Source organism: Trachemys scripta, chromosome 9 (assembly GCF_013100865.1).
Source record: "Trachemys scripta elegans isolate TJP31775 chromosome 9, CAS_Tse_1.0, whole genome shotgun sequence".
NCBI classification, from domain to species: Eukaryota; Metazoa; Chordata; order Testudines; family Emydidae; genus Trachemys; species Trachemys scripta.
The window spans coordinates 96,467,984-96,482,896 of NC_048306.1; the positions used below are offsets into that span (position 1 = coordinate 96,467,984).

Here is a 14,913-nt window from a genome sequence, read left to right on the forward strand (position 1 = left end):
GGGGAGCAAGACAAAGACATGGGGGGCAGAGAGGAAATACGGGGGAAATTCAAGGGGCACCAAGTTGTCAAAGCAACCACTAAAAGCAGGACAGGAGCATTGTGGAATTGCGCCGGGAAGCCCGACTGGCGCTACAATGCCTGCTATTCCTGGGCATGCTGGCCCTGCAACGGTGCCGAAGGACATGGCAGTGGAGCCAGCTTTTCTCCCCAGAGCGCGCGCAATCGCCCGGTGACGTGAGCGTGGTGCACGGTGCGCTTGGGAGCTGCAGTGGTGCTCACAGTGGCAAAATACTCCAGCAGACAAGGTCAAAGGGGACAGCCAGTTGTCTGGTTGGACCTGGTCACAGCAGCGGGACGGGGACTATCATGACTTGGATGGACATCTCCACTACTATCGTGGCCTAGGTTAAAGCTAGCACAGGGATGCCTACCCGTGCTATAAGCACATCTTCCCGCGCAGTGTAGACACCACCTCAGCAAGCCCCAGGGATACAGCAGCCTTAGGCAGAAAGTTAAACCAGGCAGCCATGAGATGTGGGAGGCCCTGAAATGAAAGGCCAGGGGAGGAGATGAATTCAGTAATGTCCCCCTGCAGCCAGCTCCTCCCTGCCCAAAGGTCCTACCGTTGCCTGTCACGCCAATAAAGATTTCTGATGTATCACACAGTCGATAGTTACCCTGGGATCTCCGAGCCACGCAAGGGTGCTGGGGGGGCAAAGCTGCACGCTCTGGACCTGACCTTGAGCAAGTCTCTTAGCCACGACTGCAAAACAAGCCACTGATATTTGGATGCTACGGTGGAAAACGGGGGCCTTATTCCCTCCGGGCCTCCGTTTCCTCTCCTCCAATATCAGCCTACCGCTGCCACCGTGTCCCGGGGGAAGGTTGCAAGGTGAGGCTCGTTCTCGGGTTGCAAAGCACTCTGGGATCTTCAGCTGCAAGGCACTGGCAAAGGGTGAAGTGTTGCTGTTGTGGGTCTATCCTGATGGTAGCAGCCCCGGCCAAAGCCCAGGTGCTGTTTTCATCCCACAAGGCCTATGTGCCACGTAAGTAGGGCTGAAGTGAGACTTACGTGATCGATAGGCCTGACTCCAGCAGCTGGGGCCTTAAGAGAACCGCTAGCTAACCGGCAACTGGCTTTCAATTGAATCGAAAAGGCAGAGAAGCTACGCACATGGCCCTCCTCCCCATCTCCCCCCGCCCCAAACAGCTGCCCCATAGACCCACATGCCCACTCACAGCTCATTTCATCTATGGAGCACCCCCCGTTCCCAAAGGTAGAGGGATGAGAACTGTGGCACCTCGAGAGAGTCCTGGCTGTCCACTGAGCTCTGCCGAACCAGCCTGTGGACCAGCGACGTCCTGGTGCTCCCCAAGGGCGAGAGGGCAGGCAGGGCCTTCACCTCATTCCACTCCACATGCAAAGTCGTGTCCACAGCCACTGCGGGGAGAGCACAGAGAAACATCAGCCTCCGAGAGCCTAGCCCTGCTGCGGGGCCCTCTGCCCCTGGGGACTCTAAAACTGCCCTGCTCCCTCCAGGAAAGTGACTGCCGTGGGCAGGGCGCTGGCTGTGTCCCCTCTGCTCTGCACCACAGACTCCGGCTCTGTGCTTTCTGCTGGGACCAGATCACTCCGATCCTGGGCAATGGCGGGGGTTGATTCTTCCCTTTAAGGAATCCCAGGCTATGTATGTAAACGTCACCCCGCTGTTACTAGCGAGCCTCCTTCTAAGGTCTCCGAGCACCATCAGGAGGCGGTGGGCAGTGACAAAGAGGGGTTAATGGTAGTCATCCCAGTGGGACCAGAAAAGCACAGAGGGGGAATTCCTTTTTGTTCCCCGGGGGCATAGGAGCAATGAGAAGAGGAGAGGAGAGGCTGGTTTAATGTTTTAGTTCAAGTATTAACAGGCACTAAACCACCCTGGAGGCCCAGCTGTGTCTACACCCAGAGACGATACCGGCATAGCTAGGCCAGCATAAGCCTGTAGTGCAGACACTGCTGGGGAAGGGGGATGGGTTTTTCCGTCCGTGTAGGGACACCACATCCCCGAATGACCGTAGCTAGGGGATGATCTACACGACAGAGATAGATCCGCTTCACTCCCTCACTCAGGGCTGTGAAAAATGGGATGTAATTAAGCTGACCTAAGCCCTGGGGGAGACACCCCTAGGTAAAAAAAAAATTCTTCCATCAACCTGGCTACCACCTCTTGGAGTGGGGGATTTACAGCAGTGACCCAAGAACCACCTTCTGTGGCTGTAATATAGCTGCTCCGCTACAGCGTTTCTCGTGTAGACAGAACCTTAGTCAATAGAAGCCTTCCTTCTTCCATTAACAAAGCTGCGTCTACACTGGGGCCTAGGCCAGTATAAATGTGTCATCAGCGGTGTGGTTTTTTCACAGACCTCCAACCAACGTAGCTGTGTCAATCCGCCTTCTAAGTGTCCCTCAAAGAGGGACCTCTGTGCACGGACCTCCTTGTGGGTTTCAGCCCACGTGTTAAAGGGGGTGGGATTTTGCACTGGTATTTGCAGCACGGAATCCAAGGCTGCTCTTTTGCATTTCCCCAGGGTTATCCCCCCGGATTTTGTGAGTCCGTCTGGTGAAGTTCACCCCAACGCAGTGCCGTGTAAGCCCCAGAGCAGCAAACCCTTAACATGGGGGGCGGTGTTGTGCGTGGAACCTTGAACAAACCTGCCACTCAGAGGGAGTGAATTCCTCTCTTCTAGCAAAAGAGAACAGCATAAAGGCCCGACATGTGCGACGCACACGCACTCACACGCAGGCTGCCGTGCACAGACACACCCGAACGGGGCTGCCGGATTTCCTAGCAGACGCACTGTCGGCACTAATTGTACTGTTCTCTCTTGTATCAACCGGATGGAATGTAAACGATCAGGCAGCTGGTGCGCTGCTCATCCCAAACGTCTCATTGTTCCCCTGTCCGCCTGTTTACTGCAGCCACCTGTTGTCTCTTCCGCTTAGATCGGCACGCTTTCAGGGGCAGGACCCTCCCTTTGTTATATGGTTGCATAGCACCTAGCGCAGCGGGATTGGGGTCCCTACGCCCTACCGTAATACTTATAATAAAAGGCATTTGTGACAGCTGCCATCCTGGTCAAAACACCAGGGGTCGAACTGGGACCCTCAAAGTTACACATGCAACTGGATTCCGGGCTCCCCGGCGGGGGCTGGAATGGGCTCCCATTCTTCGTGGATCAGGCACGAAAGGGGACTGACCACGCACTCACCCACCAGTGGGTCACAGGTGTTTCTATCTCAGGAGGGCCACGTAGCTCTACTAGGCCACAGGGCGTAAGCAGTGAGTAGGCGGTGCACTGGCCCTCTGCCTCAGGGTGAATGTCACCCCGGGGTCTGTGAGCCAGGCCCTCCTCAGCATGTTATTCCAGCAGAGACCCCGGCACACTGCCGTCCCAGCCCCATCCTCCCGCTGCCTGCTTGGAGCTTTCAGAGGCGCTGTGGTTTTGGTTGGGGGGTTTCTGTCTCCGAGCTGTGTCCACATCAATGGGTGACAAGGCACCACCCGGGTCAGGATGGACTGGAATGCCATACTCGGCACGCTGTGGCCAGGATTCTCTCCAGTGTGTGTCTGAGACCGTCCCAAACTCACTGCAAGTGTGAAATGACAAGGGCCTGATCCTCACACTCACTGCTCTTTGCTAAAAAGGCATGAAGTTTGGGGTGGGGCTGCCTCCCCCGACACAGAGGTCGGATGCTGGGCTCCCACCAGGGGACACTACTACATTCTCTTATTTACAAGGGCGGTTTGGAATTGGTTTTTAAGCACTTTAAGGCCCTGATTCTGCTTCCTTTAAGAATTTTGCCAGTGACTTGAACAGGTTCCTGTTCATGGCATCTGTTACACTGCAGAACAAAAGGGCTGAAAAACCCATGTCCTCTCTATGTACCTGCCAAGACCTGACTAGAAGGGCTCTGGGTTCCCCTGCAAGAGCTGACGTCATCCCAGACCCCCTCAAATGAACCAGGGGAAGCCTCCAGCTTAGGCTGCGGATGTCATCACAGGTGGCAGGAAAACCCATGGGGTCCAGACACAAGGACTTGGCAGGTAAGTAAAGGAGGATGGGATTGATGGGTTGCGTACCCTCCTCCTCCACTCCATGGGGAAGTCTCCGTCCTGCACGGGCAGGGAGCAGAGCAGAATCCCAGCGTGAGGCTTCCCCAGGCAGCGCCGAGAGCAGCCCTTTGCCTCCGCTTGCTGCATCTTAGCGTCATGTGGATTCTGCCGGTGAAGGGGACCTGGGGCCAATTTTGTGCGTTCGTTTACAAAGCCGCCTGGGTCACTATGTAAAGCACAGAGCCCCCAGAGCACAAGCAGAGTTTCCCTCCCTGGAGAAGTGCAGGGAACATTGTACCTGACACTTCGGGACTGTTTGCTGCAAACGAGGCCAGTAATTCAGGGGAGTAATTCACCCGGCACAGAGGGGCCAGCACAAGTCATAAGCAGTGTCCAGGCCTTGTGCCTCCGCTCCGTGCCCGGGATGCATCTCACCCTGCAGGCACAAAAAGAGACCTAGAGATAGCAGGCATGAGCCATGGGAGGTTAACCTGCCCCACAGCCTGACAACACCAGTCTGGTTTTCCTAGTGTTAATTCAGCCCAGGCTAACGCCTTCCCTGATCTGCTCTGGGAGGTCACTACTCCCTGCTGACCATCTCACCCTTCCTCCCTCCTCCTGCTCGACACAGTAACGGCCCCCAGCTTTTCACTGGGTTGTAAATTCTTCAGGGCAGGGCTGGCGTGTCTGTGCAGCACCCAACACCATGGGGCCCTGATTCTGGCCGGAGCCTTCGACACTCCCACAAAGCCAGCCACGCAGTCAATGAAGTCCTTGGGGAGGTGCTGCAGTGAAGTCTCGGTTGAGGTCTGCCCCACTAGCGCGGAACATCTTCCACCCAAGAGGCCAAGGTCTGGCTTTATACAGCAGTGAAGAAGGAAAATCTAGCTATTCCCCTCTCTGGGTCTGTCTTGCTTAGAGGCCCAGAACGCTGCATCGGACCGGCTGCAGCCCACACCGTACTCCAACGGGGCCCACAAGAGAGCTCAGCGTGCATGGGGAGCTGTAACCCAGGGACTGCGTTTCCCAGCATGCACTGCTTTCTCTTTGACCCGCAGCCCAGGGGTACCCCTCGCTGGAACGTTTAGACCCACAGGCCAGGCAGAGCAAGAGGAAGGTTCTCATCCCAGGGCTGGAGGCGAGACCCCAGCCCCTTCCATTTCGCCAGCAATGCCACCTTCACGCCCGGATTTGCCCGCTTCTCCCACAAGCACCGACACGCTTCTGTCCATGTTATTAACCCTTCCTCTTTTCCTGGGCTTGGCTCCTTGCAGTGACACCAGTGGGGTCACTCCCGAGTTACCCAGGCAAAAGCAGGAGCCGATTCCAGTCCTGTGCTCAAACCACTAGACAGCACTGCCTCCTAGAACAGCAGTTCCCAAACTTTTTACTAAGGTGACCCACCGGCCGCGTTGTGTCTTTTTGGGGATCCTACTGACATATACAGAAAGAGAAAACAACTAGGGCTTGCTAGGAGCTGTCATACCGGGCTGCAGAGCACCGTTAAAGTGGGGGCCCTCCGGCCCCCCCATCTCCACTCCCCTCCCCCATCCTCCAACCCCCTGCTCCCCACTCCCCTTCTCAGCCCAAGCCCTGTTTGGCTCTCCCCAGCCATGCCCCCAGCTGGGCCATGATCACTGCCGGGCTGCTGACTGTCCACTCCCTGGCACCCGACACGTCCTCTGCACAGCTGGTGCTGCACCGGGGAAGTGCGAGCACGGGGCAGAGGGGGAAGAGTGCCTCTGGGGCACACACGACCCACCTCCACTCTTCCCACGACCCACCGCTGGGGAGCTGCTGTACTAGAGGGGGGAAGAGCAGAGGTGCCTGGAAGCTGGGGAGGTGGAATTGCATTAGCCAAAGCCACGTGCTCCCCTTTTCCCAGAAGCTCGGCTGCATCCCACAGGAGCAGCAAAGGGCTTGTTGCTTGGGTTTTGCTGCAGTTCCTGGCCCCCTGGCAGGCGACCTTGGGCACGGATGGCCGTGGCTGGGGTATTTTTTTCCCCCCGGGGCGTTACCGCTCCATGCTACCGTGGCGAATCAGGAGCAGAGCCGAGGACCCTGGGCAGGTGCCATGCTGGCTGGCAGTGCCCCGGGCTCACGGCCCAAAAGAAAGGAAGGCAGGCAAACCACCAGGAGCACATCTGCGCTAAGCAGTGCAGGCCTTGTTGAAGTTTGGATGGGAGACCTCCAAGGACCAGCCCGCTGCAGAAACAGGGAGGGGTGACTCAGCAAAGGGCACCCTTCCATTCAGTCGGTGCCCCCAGCCTGGCGCTAGCAGGCACTGGCTAGCTGGACAGCTGGTCACTGGGGCAGTATCTCCACAGACCTGGCCAACGCCCAGCTCTCGTACGGGTAGCCTGTCTGCTTCAGGATACAGGATTCTTCTTCACTTCCCCTGTTCCACCCCAGCAGTGGCTGCATTGCACTAGTGACTGGGGGTGCATGCCGGCTGGGATGCCAGGGGCTAGAGAGATGGGGTTGCCATGGCAGGCGGGGAGCAGGGCACAGCCAGAGCTGGGGGTCAGGAGCAGAGCAGGGAGGGGTAGGGTGTTTTCGGCAGAAGTTCTGGGGACAGGTCTTGATTTGTCGTGTGCTTGATCCTAGACAATCCTGCGCCCTGAACCGCCTGTTCATCCCCTCCAGGAGAGGAGCCGAGCCCTGCAGGCCATGGAGAGGAAGGGAGGGGAGAGAGGAGGCACCAAACACTATGGGCAGCAGGAGAGGGGAGAGAGGTCCTGAGCCCTGCAGGGTGGGGATGGGAGGATGCACTGATCTCTTGGGGGGAGGGGAGATTAGAAGAGGGAGGGAGGGAGGGAAGAAGCTCTGAGCCCTGCAGGCCATGGCTGGCTGGAGGCACTGAAGATGTGGAAGGGGGAAAAGATGTACTGAACCCTTTAGGGGAGAGTGGGGGCACTGGGCCATGGGGGGGGGAGTGGAGTGAAGGAGGGAGGGGTGACAAGACACTAAGCCCTGTGGGGTGGGGCAAGGAGAAGGCAGTGGGGGCAGGGAAGAGGCTCTGGGCCTTGCAGGTGCGGTGTGATGGATACAGTGGGGGCTGGGAGGAGGCTGTGGGCCCCCCAGGTCAAGGGTGAGGGGCAGCCTCACTACATGGGGGCAGGGGGAACGTGCCTTCCAGCCAGGATTCCTTCCAAGGAAAGTACATCCTGCTACAGCCTGTTCCATTCGAGGGACACAATGTTCCCACCACGGAGCCATTAATATTCCAGGGGGGCGACGGCGTCTCCGGCGCAGCAAGTTTTTCTGATGAGCAGATGTCGGGGCGGTGACAGGAGACGGCCTCCTGCCCAGTGTCGGGCATGAAGCGGGTGCCAGTTCCCACACGCCTCCTCCCGGGGCAGCCTCCCCGCTGGCACAGCACGGACAGCCCCAGCACCAGAGATTCTGGTCACGTGTGGCCAGCTGGAGCAGGGTCAGGGAGAGCTGGAATCACAGCAGCGTGGAGAGCAGAGAGGGCCAGGGGCTGACCCCAACCACGCTGCAAAGGTGACCTCCCGCTGCTGACACCGGGGGAGGAGAAGAGAGGCACAGAACGGGCCGAGGACGGGAAAAGTCTCATTTGGCCCCGACACTGGTATATCAGAGCCAAGATGCTGGGGAGGGGGTGGGCAGCGGGAGAGAGCGCAGGGAGGCACTGGGACCCTGTCATGGAGTGTGGGGGAGTCTGGGCCCTGCACCCCTCTTCCTGCGATTCACCGTGACTCAGCCAGCCAGTAAAACAGAAGGTTTATTGGACAGTAGGAACGCAGTCTAAAACAGAGCTTGTAGGTACAGCCAGGACCCCTCAGTCAAGTCCTGCTGGGAGGCAGGGAGCTTAGACCCCAGCCTTGGGGTTTCCTGCGTTCCACCACCCAGCACAAAACTGAAACTCCAGCAGCTCTCTCCCCGCTCCCCCCAGCTCCTCCTCTCCTTTGTCCAGTCTCCCGGGGCAGAAGGTGTCACTTCTCCCAACCCCCCTCCTGGCTCAGGTTACAGCTCAGGTATCTTCCTTCAAGGGAAGTCCCCCATCCCCAATGTAACTCCCCTGCAACATTCCCAGGTCAAATCCGCCCCACTCTCTGTTGTGTCACAGACCCCCCTGCCCAGCACTGCCCCAAGCACATGGAACATGACAAATTCATCTGGAACACACCTGCCTCCACATTCACATGCCTACCTGGAGTCACTCCTGGCTACCCCACTCCTGCACCACCCTCCAGCCCCAGGGCTGGCTGATTCTGGCCAGGAGCGCCTCTCAGCCAGGCAGAGGCACAGTTCAATCTCAATGCCACATCAGAGGAACCACCTGCCTTGGTCGCTGGGCCTACAAAGCTGCAACCTTGATGGTGTGGACCTGACCCCTGGGCACCGGGGCTGGGGACAGATCCCGTAATAATGAGGTGGGATCCTTTCCTGTCTCAGACCTGCCATTACAGTGCCAGTCCAACGGCTTCCAAAGACCCAGAATGGGGCACCCGCTATGACTAAATACTGCCGGAAGACACCATGTACCCATGACCCCCGGCGGGTATCCAGGCTGCTGCTACATTAGTGAACGTGGATTTGATCTAACTGTGGGTGCAGTAAGTGTGCCGTGCTAGTGAGCGTGACTGAGTGTGGCACGTGTGAGCAAACACCATACAGGCGTTGTGACGTAGGCAGGGGCTGGGCCAGTCGGGAGGTTTCAGCGTTTCTGTGTTAGGGGCTGGATCACTCATGGGACAGGGAGACGAGAAAGGGGCAGCCTCCTTCTCTCGGAACAGCCTGTCCAGTAAGGTCCACGCCCCAGCCAGTGTTTCCCGACCCACGCCCCAGCCGGAGGTTCCCCTAGATGAGGTGTCTAGCTCCCCCACCAGGCTGTATCCTGCTCTCCACCTGAAGTCCCTGGGAGTTGTACCGTTGATTTCAGTGGGAGCAGAATCAGGCCCTTGCCCTCAGACTCCACCCAGCCAGCCGTGTGTCACTCCCAGCGTGCATTGCCTTGTGTGGGGAAGCGTGACAATTCCAGAGGCCAGGCTAAGAGCACATGGCGAGGCCCGGCCCTGTGCCAAGCGAACGCCAGCTGTCAGCTAAACGGAGCTCGTAGCAAGGGGAGTGACAACTGGCCAGATGCTAATGCTAGAGTAGAAGCTTAAGGCCAAAAAAGGGCTTAGCTGGAATGCTTGCCGGGGGGAGCAAAGCTCATCGCTCATGCCTCCGCTGCGCTGCGTGGTGAGATGATAAAAATCAATTGGATACGGTGACGACTCCAAACTCGACAGGAAGGAAAGGTTACATCAGCATGGGGGAGGGTGGCGGGGGAATCGCTCGCTACCTAACGAGGAACCCAAAGATTATCCCACGGTGGGGAGATCCAGGCCCCGAGTAGAAGAGATTCCCTGCCCCGGAGGAGCCTGTCCCTTTGGTTTCAGACCCAATGCAACAAGTGAAACAAACCAACAGACGGGGAGGGGAGCGAGTTACACAGCCTAAGCTTACCAAAGCGGACACAGTTCGGTTACAAGTTGCTAGGTAACAGGAACCCTCCCGGTCCGGTAGGGGTCAAGCTCCGGGACTGAGAGCGTCTAAGCAGCAAACGCCGTGGGTACAGTCATGCTAACAGGCGATTTTAATGACCACGCTATTACCCGGCTGAATGGCACAACGGGGAAAATGACTGGATGACGGCTTGTGAGAGCAGCTTTTGTTTGGGAGCCGACAAAGGGGGAACGCAACCAGCCTTTGATGGGAGTGTGGGAGACCCACTGAGCACCAGAGATATAATTAGGGCCCCATCCTGCAGTGTGCTGTGCACCCGCAATCGCCACCGAAGTCAACAGGAGCGGAGGGAGCTCAGGCCCAGCGAACTGGTGTAATAACACCCTTAAAGAGGTGGGTGTTTAAACAGGGTTGATTTTAAAGGGGCAGCTTTTAAAGCCAGGGAAGGAGCCGGCTGCGAGGCTGAATTGTGAGCTCACAGCACAGGGTCAGGCCGGAGGCTACCTCAAACATTGTATTAGAGGCACAGCTGGGGCCTAGACCTCGGAGCAAAACAAACAGCGAGGCAGCGAGTTAAACTGGGAGACGCAGGAGCGTGCTGGGCCTTTCCAAAGCAGGGATCCTTCCTCAGAGCCCGAGCCGGCACAGGCTGGGTGCGCGCTGGAAAGAAAAGGCCCGATCCTGCTCCCATTGACGTCACTGGACAAAAACCCACATTGACTTAAGTGGGACCAAAACAAAGGCCCTGAAAAAGCAGCGAGAGGCTGAGGGACAGGTCATCAGAGCCGGATATAACCAAAAGGGTGGGGATGCATTCAGCGTGACGCGGCTGCCTGGGGTATTGTGGGGCCCTAGGCTGTCCAGGGGGTGAGGAAAGGGGATGGCGAAGGAGGGTAGCACAGACTCTGCCTAAGGCTGTGTGACACTGAGCAATGGGGACACTGGTGGGCCGGAGGCACATGCGGTGGCAAATCCGTGAGGCCTTCATAGAGAATGAGAAAAACACAGGCCTGGTCTCCACCTAGGAAATAGATTGGCTTTGGGACACCCTCAGGGCTGTGAAGCACTCCGCACCCCGAGCGCAGACCTAACCCCTGGCACACATGCAGCTAACGCAACGGAAGAACTCTTCCAGCCAGCTGGCTACCGACTCTCGGAGAGGTGCATCGGCAGAACCCCCCCGCCCATGTAGGTGTCCCCAGGACAGTGCCCTCAAAGCAGGAAGTTGAGGAAGCTGGAGCGCAGGGACTCCTGGGCCCAGGCTAGGGCTCTGCAGGAGACAACGTCGAGGCACCAGGTATGCAGTATTGTGGGGAGGGGGGAACGCTTGCAAAGAGCTGGACGAGGCCTAGGCATCACTTAAGTCCCACTCAGGCCCTTACGGGCATGAGTCTGAGTCCAGGGCTTTATCCACAAGACCAGTGGTCCCCAACCTTTTCCGGGGGGGGCGGGCGCTGGACGACGAGCCACCAAGGACCGTGGCCGGCAGACAAGCATCCGCCGAAATGCCGCCGAGAAGCAGCAACGTCAAGAGGCGTCACCGCTGAAAATCAGCGGCATTTCGGCGGATGCTTGTCCGCCGGCCAGTACACGGGCGCACATAGATGCCCCGGCGGGCGCCATGGCACCCACAGGCACCACTTTGGGGAGACCTGCACAAGACCATCCTTCCTCTCAAAAACAGGCTCGGCGAGAGGAGACATGATCTCCCAGAACAGCTGCTGCCCAGGGGTACCAGTGGGGTTCCCTGGGGCAGTCCGCAGCAGCCGCTCACCCACCGGTAATGAGAGTCCCTATTGCTCTTGGAACGGGGACTAAGAGAGCAGGGAGGAGGAAGGGGGGTGTCTGGGTCCGTCTGCACAGGGACAGAGGCTTGTGCAGCACCGACACTGTAAGAGACCCCGGGACCGGTCCCCTCCCCCCGGGGGAGTACACCCAACCCAGGCAGGGGGCAAGGGAGCTGAGCACGGCTGGCCAGGATCTTGGGAACCACTGTGGTTTAAACAGGGACTAGGATCCCCAGGATTCAGAGGTAGGAGCGTTTTGAAGGGGCTGCAGTATAGGGTGTCCGTATATAGACAAGCCCCAGCTGCCCTCCTGGCTGGGGCTGGCCTTGGCTAACAGCCCCCTGTGCTGGATGGGCTCAGTAGCATTTCCCCTAGGCCCTGGCCAGCCCACCTGATGGACTCTCTCCCCTTGGGGCCAGGCCCTGCCCCGGGAAGGGCTCCCCACAGTCCCAGGGGATTCACCCCCATTGCAGGGGGCCCTGGAGCTGCACCTGGGGAAGGGAAGTGCTGGCCGGAGAGCAACAAGGCAGGCCCCAGGAGCACCTGGACCACCCCTGCCCAGAAACCCGGCTGTGGGGCTGGCAGAGCCGCTGCTGGGAGCCGGGTAAGCGGGGAGGCAGAGCCCGCAGGAGGCGAGAGCGGAGCCGAGCCAGGCTCGCACGGGGAGGGGAGAGGAGCTGTGGGGCTGCGCGCTGGGGCAGGGGGTGGGTCGGTCACATCCAGGCCGGGGGCTCTCTCCCCGCAGCGGCCAAGGCAGAGCGCTGGGGCCGGGACACCTCCCTCCGAGCAACTTCGAGCAACTTAGCGAGCGGTGCAAGCTCAGGATGGGGGCCTGGGGCCGATGCAGCGCAGCACCCCGGGGCCCCCGCTCCTGCCAGCCGGGCACAGCGACCCCCAGCGCGTCCCGCCCCGCTGCCACCAGCCAGCCCGCTCCGAACCAGCGCTGAGCCGAGCCGAGCCGAGCCGGGCTAACCCTGCCCCGCGTCCCCGCCAGCCCCCTCCCGCAGCCAGGGCCAGGGCCAGGAGAAGCTGCGGCCCCGGCTGCGCTCCACCGAGGCGGGGGATCGCTTCCCATCGGCCCGCCCCAGCGTCCGCAGCCGCGGCCGCTTCCTCGCTCCGGGAGCGGATCGGGGGGAAGCTGAAGGTCTCCTAAGGAGACTGGTGCCTTGGCAACGGCCCTCCCGCCTGCATACTAATCGCTCCGGCTCCCGCCCGCCAGCGACCCCCCCCCGGGCTGCGGCGCGGCCCCCTCCCCTCGCTGCATCCCGCGGCCGCGGGGTCCCCCCGGCTGCTCCGCTCGGTGCATCCCCCCGGGGCCCGGCCGAGCCCCGCTCCCCGCGCTTACCGAGGGTGCCTTTGGAGCCGATGCAGCCCATGCTCGGCCGGGGCGGCTAGGCGGGGAGCGGGGCCGAGCGCAGCCCGCTCGCATCGCCGCAGACCCGCATGGGCGCCGCCGGACACACGCTGCCGCTGTCGCTGCCTGGCCCTGGAGCGGCGGGCGGCGGGCTCGGCTGCACGCCCGGCGACGTCAGCGCAGCGCGGCTGGGCGGGGCGGGGCTTCAGCACCGGGGCCAGCGGCCCGGCCGGGGCCCCGCTCAGCACGCTGGGCAGCGCCCGCCGCTCGCGGGGCCCTGCGAGCCCCCCTCCGACCGACACCGCCCAGCCGGGGCACCCCACAGCCAGCCCAGCAGGGAGCTACAGCGGCCCTCCAGCCAGCCCCCAAGGGAGGGGGAGGCTGGTGCCCGGGGGGGGGGGCTGCACCCACCCACACCCCCCTCCACAGACCCTAGTCTAAACAAAACCGTCAGCACCCCTGGCCCAGAAGCAAAGCCACCTCCCCAGCTCCTTGGCCCCCTAGAACAGCGCAGAAACCAAGGCCAGGGACTTTGGGGTTGCCAGGGGCTCGGCCCCCTAAGAGAGCTGGACATTGCAATGGACCAAGTTTCTTCTCCTGCTCCAGGGAGTTTGCTCCTGCTGAAAACGAGTTCAGCCCAGTTTGAACCTGAAATGGTCCCAGCAGAGGGCCCTCAGCTCAGGTTTGGCAGGGACTCCAGTAGAGCAGTCATTTCATCCCTCGCGGCCTCAACAGGCACCACCGCCTTTGCCTGCCCGGGGATTCACAGCCCAGGAGATTATGCAGAAGGAAAGGAGCCCACGTTGAAAGAGCCCTGAGCCAGGCTGGGCTGGCCAGCGCTCAGCCACCGCAAGGGGACCTGTAGTTCCTCGAGTACCTCCCTCTGGTGCAAAGGTCACAAAGGTCCACCCCCGCTCCGGTAAACACGAGCCGTGTCACCTCGCTGGAGGTTTCATCCCACTCTTTGTTGGGTCTGGCTGCCTCGCCGGGTCAGTGGAATGAGGAGGGACTCAGGAGATCTAGGCTCAGTTCCTGGCTTTGCTGCACGCTGCCTGTGTGACCAGCTCTCTGGCCTTCAGTTCCCCATCGGCCAGGAGAGGATACACCTTCCTTTCTCCCACCCGCTGTCAGCCCTTTGGGGCAGGGACTGGGTGTGTGCAGCTCCTAGCACCGTGGGGCCCCAATCGAGACAGCGCAGCTGCGTTGGGAGTAGCTGTGCCCTTCCCGAGTATTCGTACCAATCACAGAAATGTCAGCACCCTGGGATGGCAGCTACACAAAGGACACCGCACACAGCACCTGTCACCGGGCTGGGCTTGGGCTCCCAGGACTGGAGAGCAAGCTGCACCCATCTTACAGCCTGACATTGCCTTGTCAGCAACGTCTGGCCCTGCGGAGAGGTGGCTGCAAATCATTCGGCGGCATCGATCACGCCCCAGTTCAATGGCTCCTCATGGGAATGTTGTCCCTGGTATTAGCTGTGAGTCATAAATCCCGGCTGGCTCAGGGTGTGATCGATAATGGGTTATGGAGCCTTTCAGCTGCTGGTTCCCATCCAGCCAGGCTCACCAGACAGGGAGTTTTTGCCATTTGAGTGTAGTGGGGGGGAGAGGATGGGAGACGCTGGGCCCAGTTTTAGCAAGCAAGGTGTGCCCATCACAAACCCCAGGGTAACTGGCACTCACGGGGCATCCCAGCTGGCAGGCCCAGCAGAGGCCAAGGAGTAAACAAGCACGAAGGCGGAACACTGCTCACTCCTCGAATGGTCCCTCCGGTTTAAGATTGACGCACATTGAGGGACAGTTCCGGGGCAGCCGGGCCCTTCTGATGCCTACGCTCTGCTGGCGCTGCGGACAAACAGCTGGCTCCAGCCGTCTTTGCTCTGCATTTCCCCCGCAGCCATCACATTCCCAAAGAGGCACCAAGCCCAGCCCCTGCCTGTGTATTTATGACAGAGGTGTCACATCGGTGACCAAGTGTCACATGATGAAATGGCCTGATAAATCCAGGCAGCAAAAGGTCGGCAGACATAAGAAATGAAATGCTGCAGAACAAAGGGGCTGGGAAGAGGTGCACCCCCTCCTTCCTGCCGCCGCCCCCCCCCCCCGCCCTGCACTCAGGCTGCCCGACACAATGTGCAGGAAATTGCTGTTGGGGTGATAAAAATGTCTGTTTCTAAGCAAACCAGCTGACGT

At 60.0% G+C, this 14,913-nt stretch overlaps 1 protein-coding gene across 1 annotated transcript in view; it reads right to left on the reverse strand.

The window, feature by feature from the left end:
- The window catches only part of FAM131A (family with sequence similarity 131 member A), a 40,352-nt gene extending 27,525 nt beyond the window's left edge, over positions 1 to 12,827 (reverse strand). The window contains exons 1-2 of the mRNA XM_034782659.1: positions 12,710 to 12,827; positions 1,304 to 1,443 (exon numbers count right to left, since the gene is read on the reverse strand). Coding sequence (XP_034638550.1) covers positions 1,304 to 1,443; positions 12,710 to 12,740 — 171 coding nt within the window. The 5' untranslated portion in view covers positions 12,741 to 12,827. The remainder of the gene's footprint in view (positions 1 to 1,303; positions 1,444 to 12,709) is intronic.
- Between the last annotated feature and the right edge of the window lie 2,086 nt (positions 12,828 to 14,913).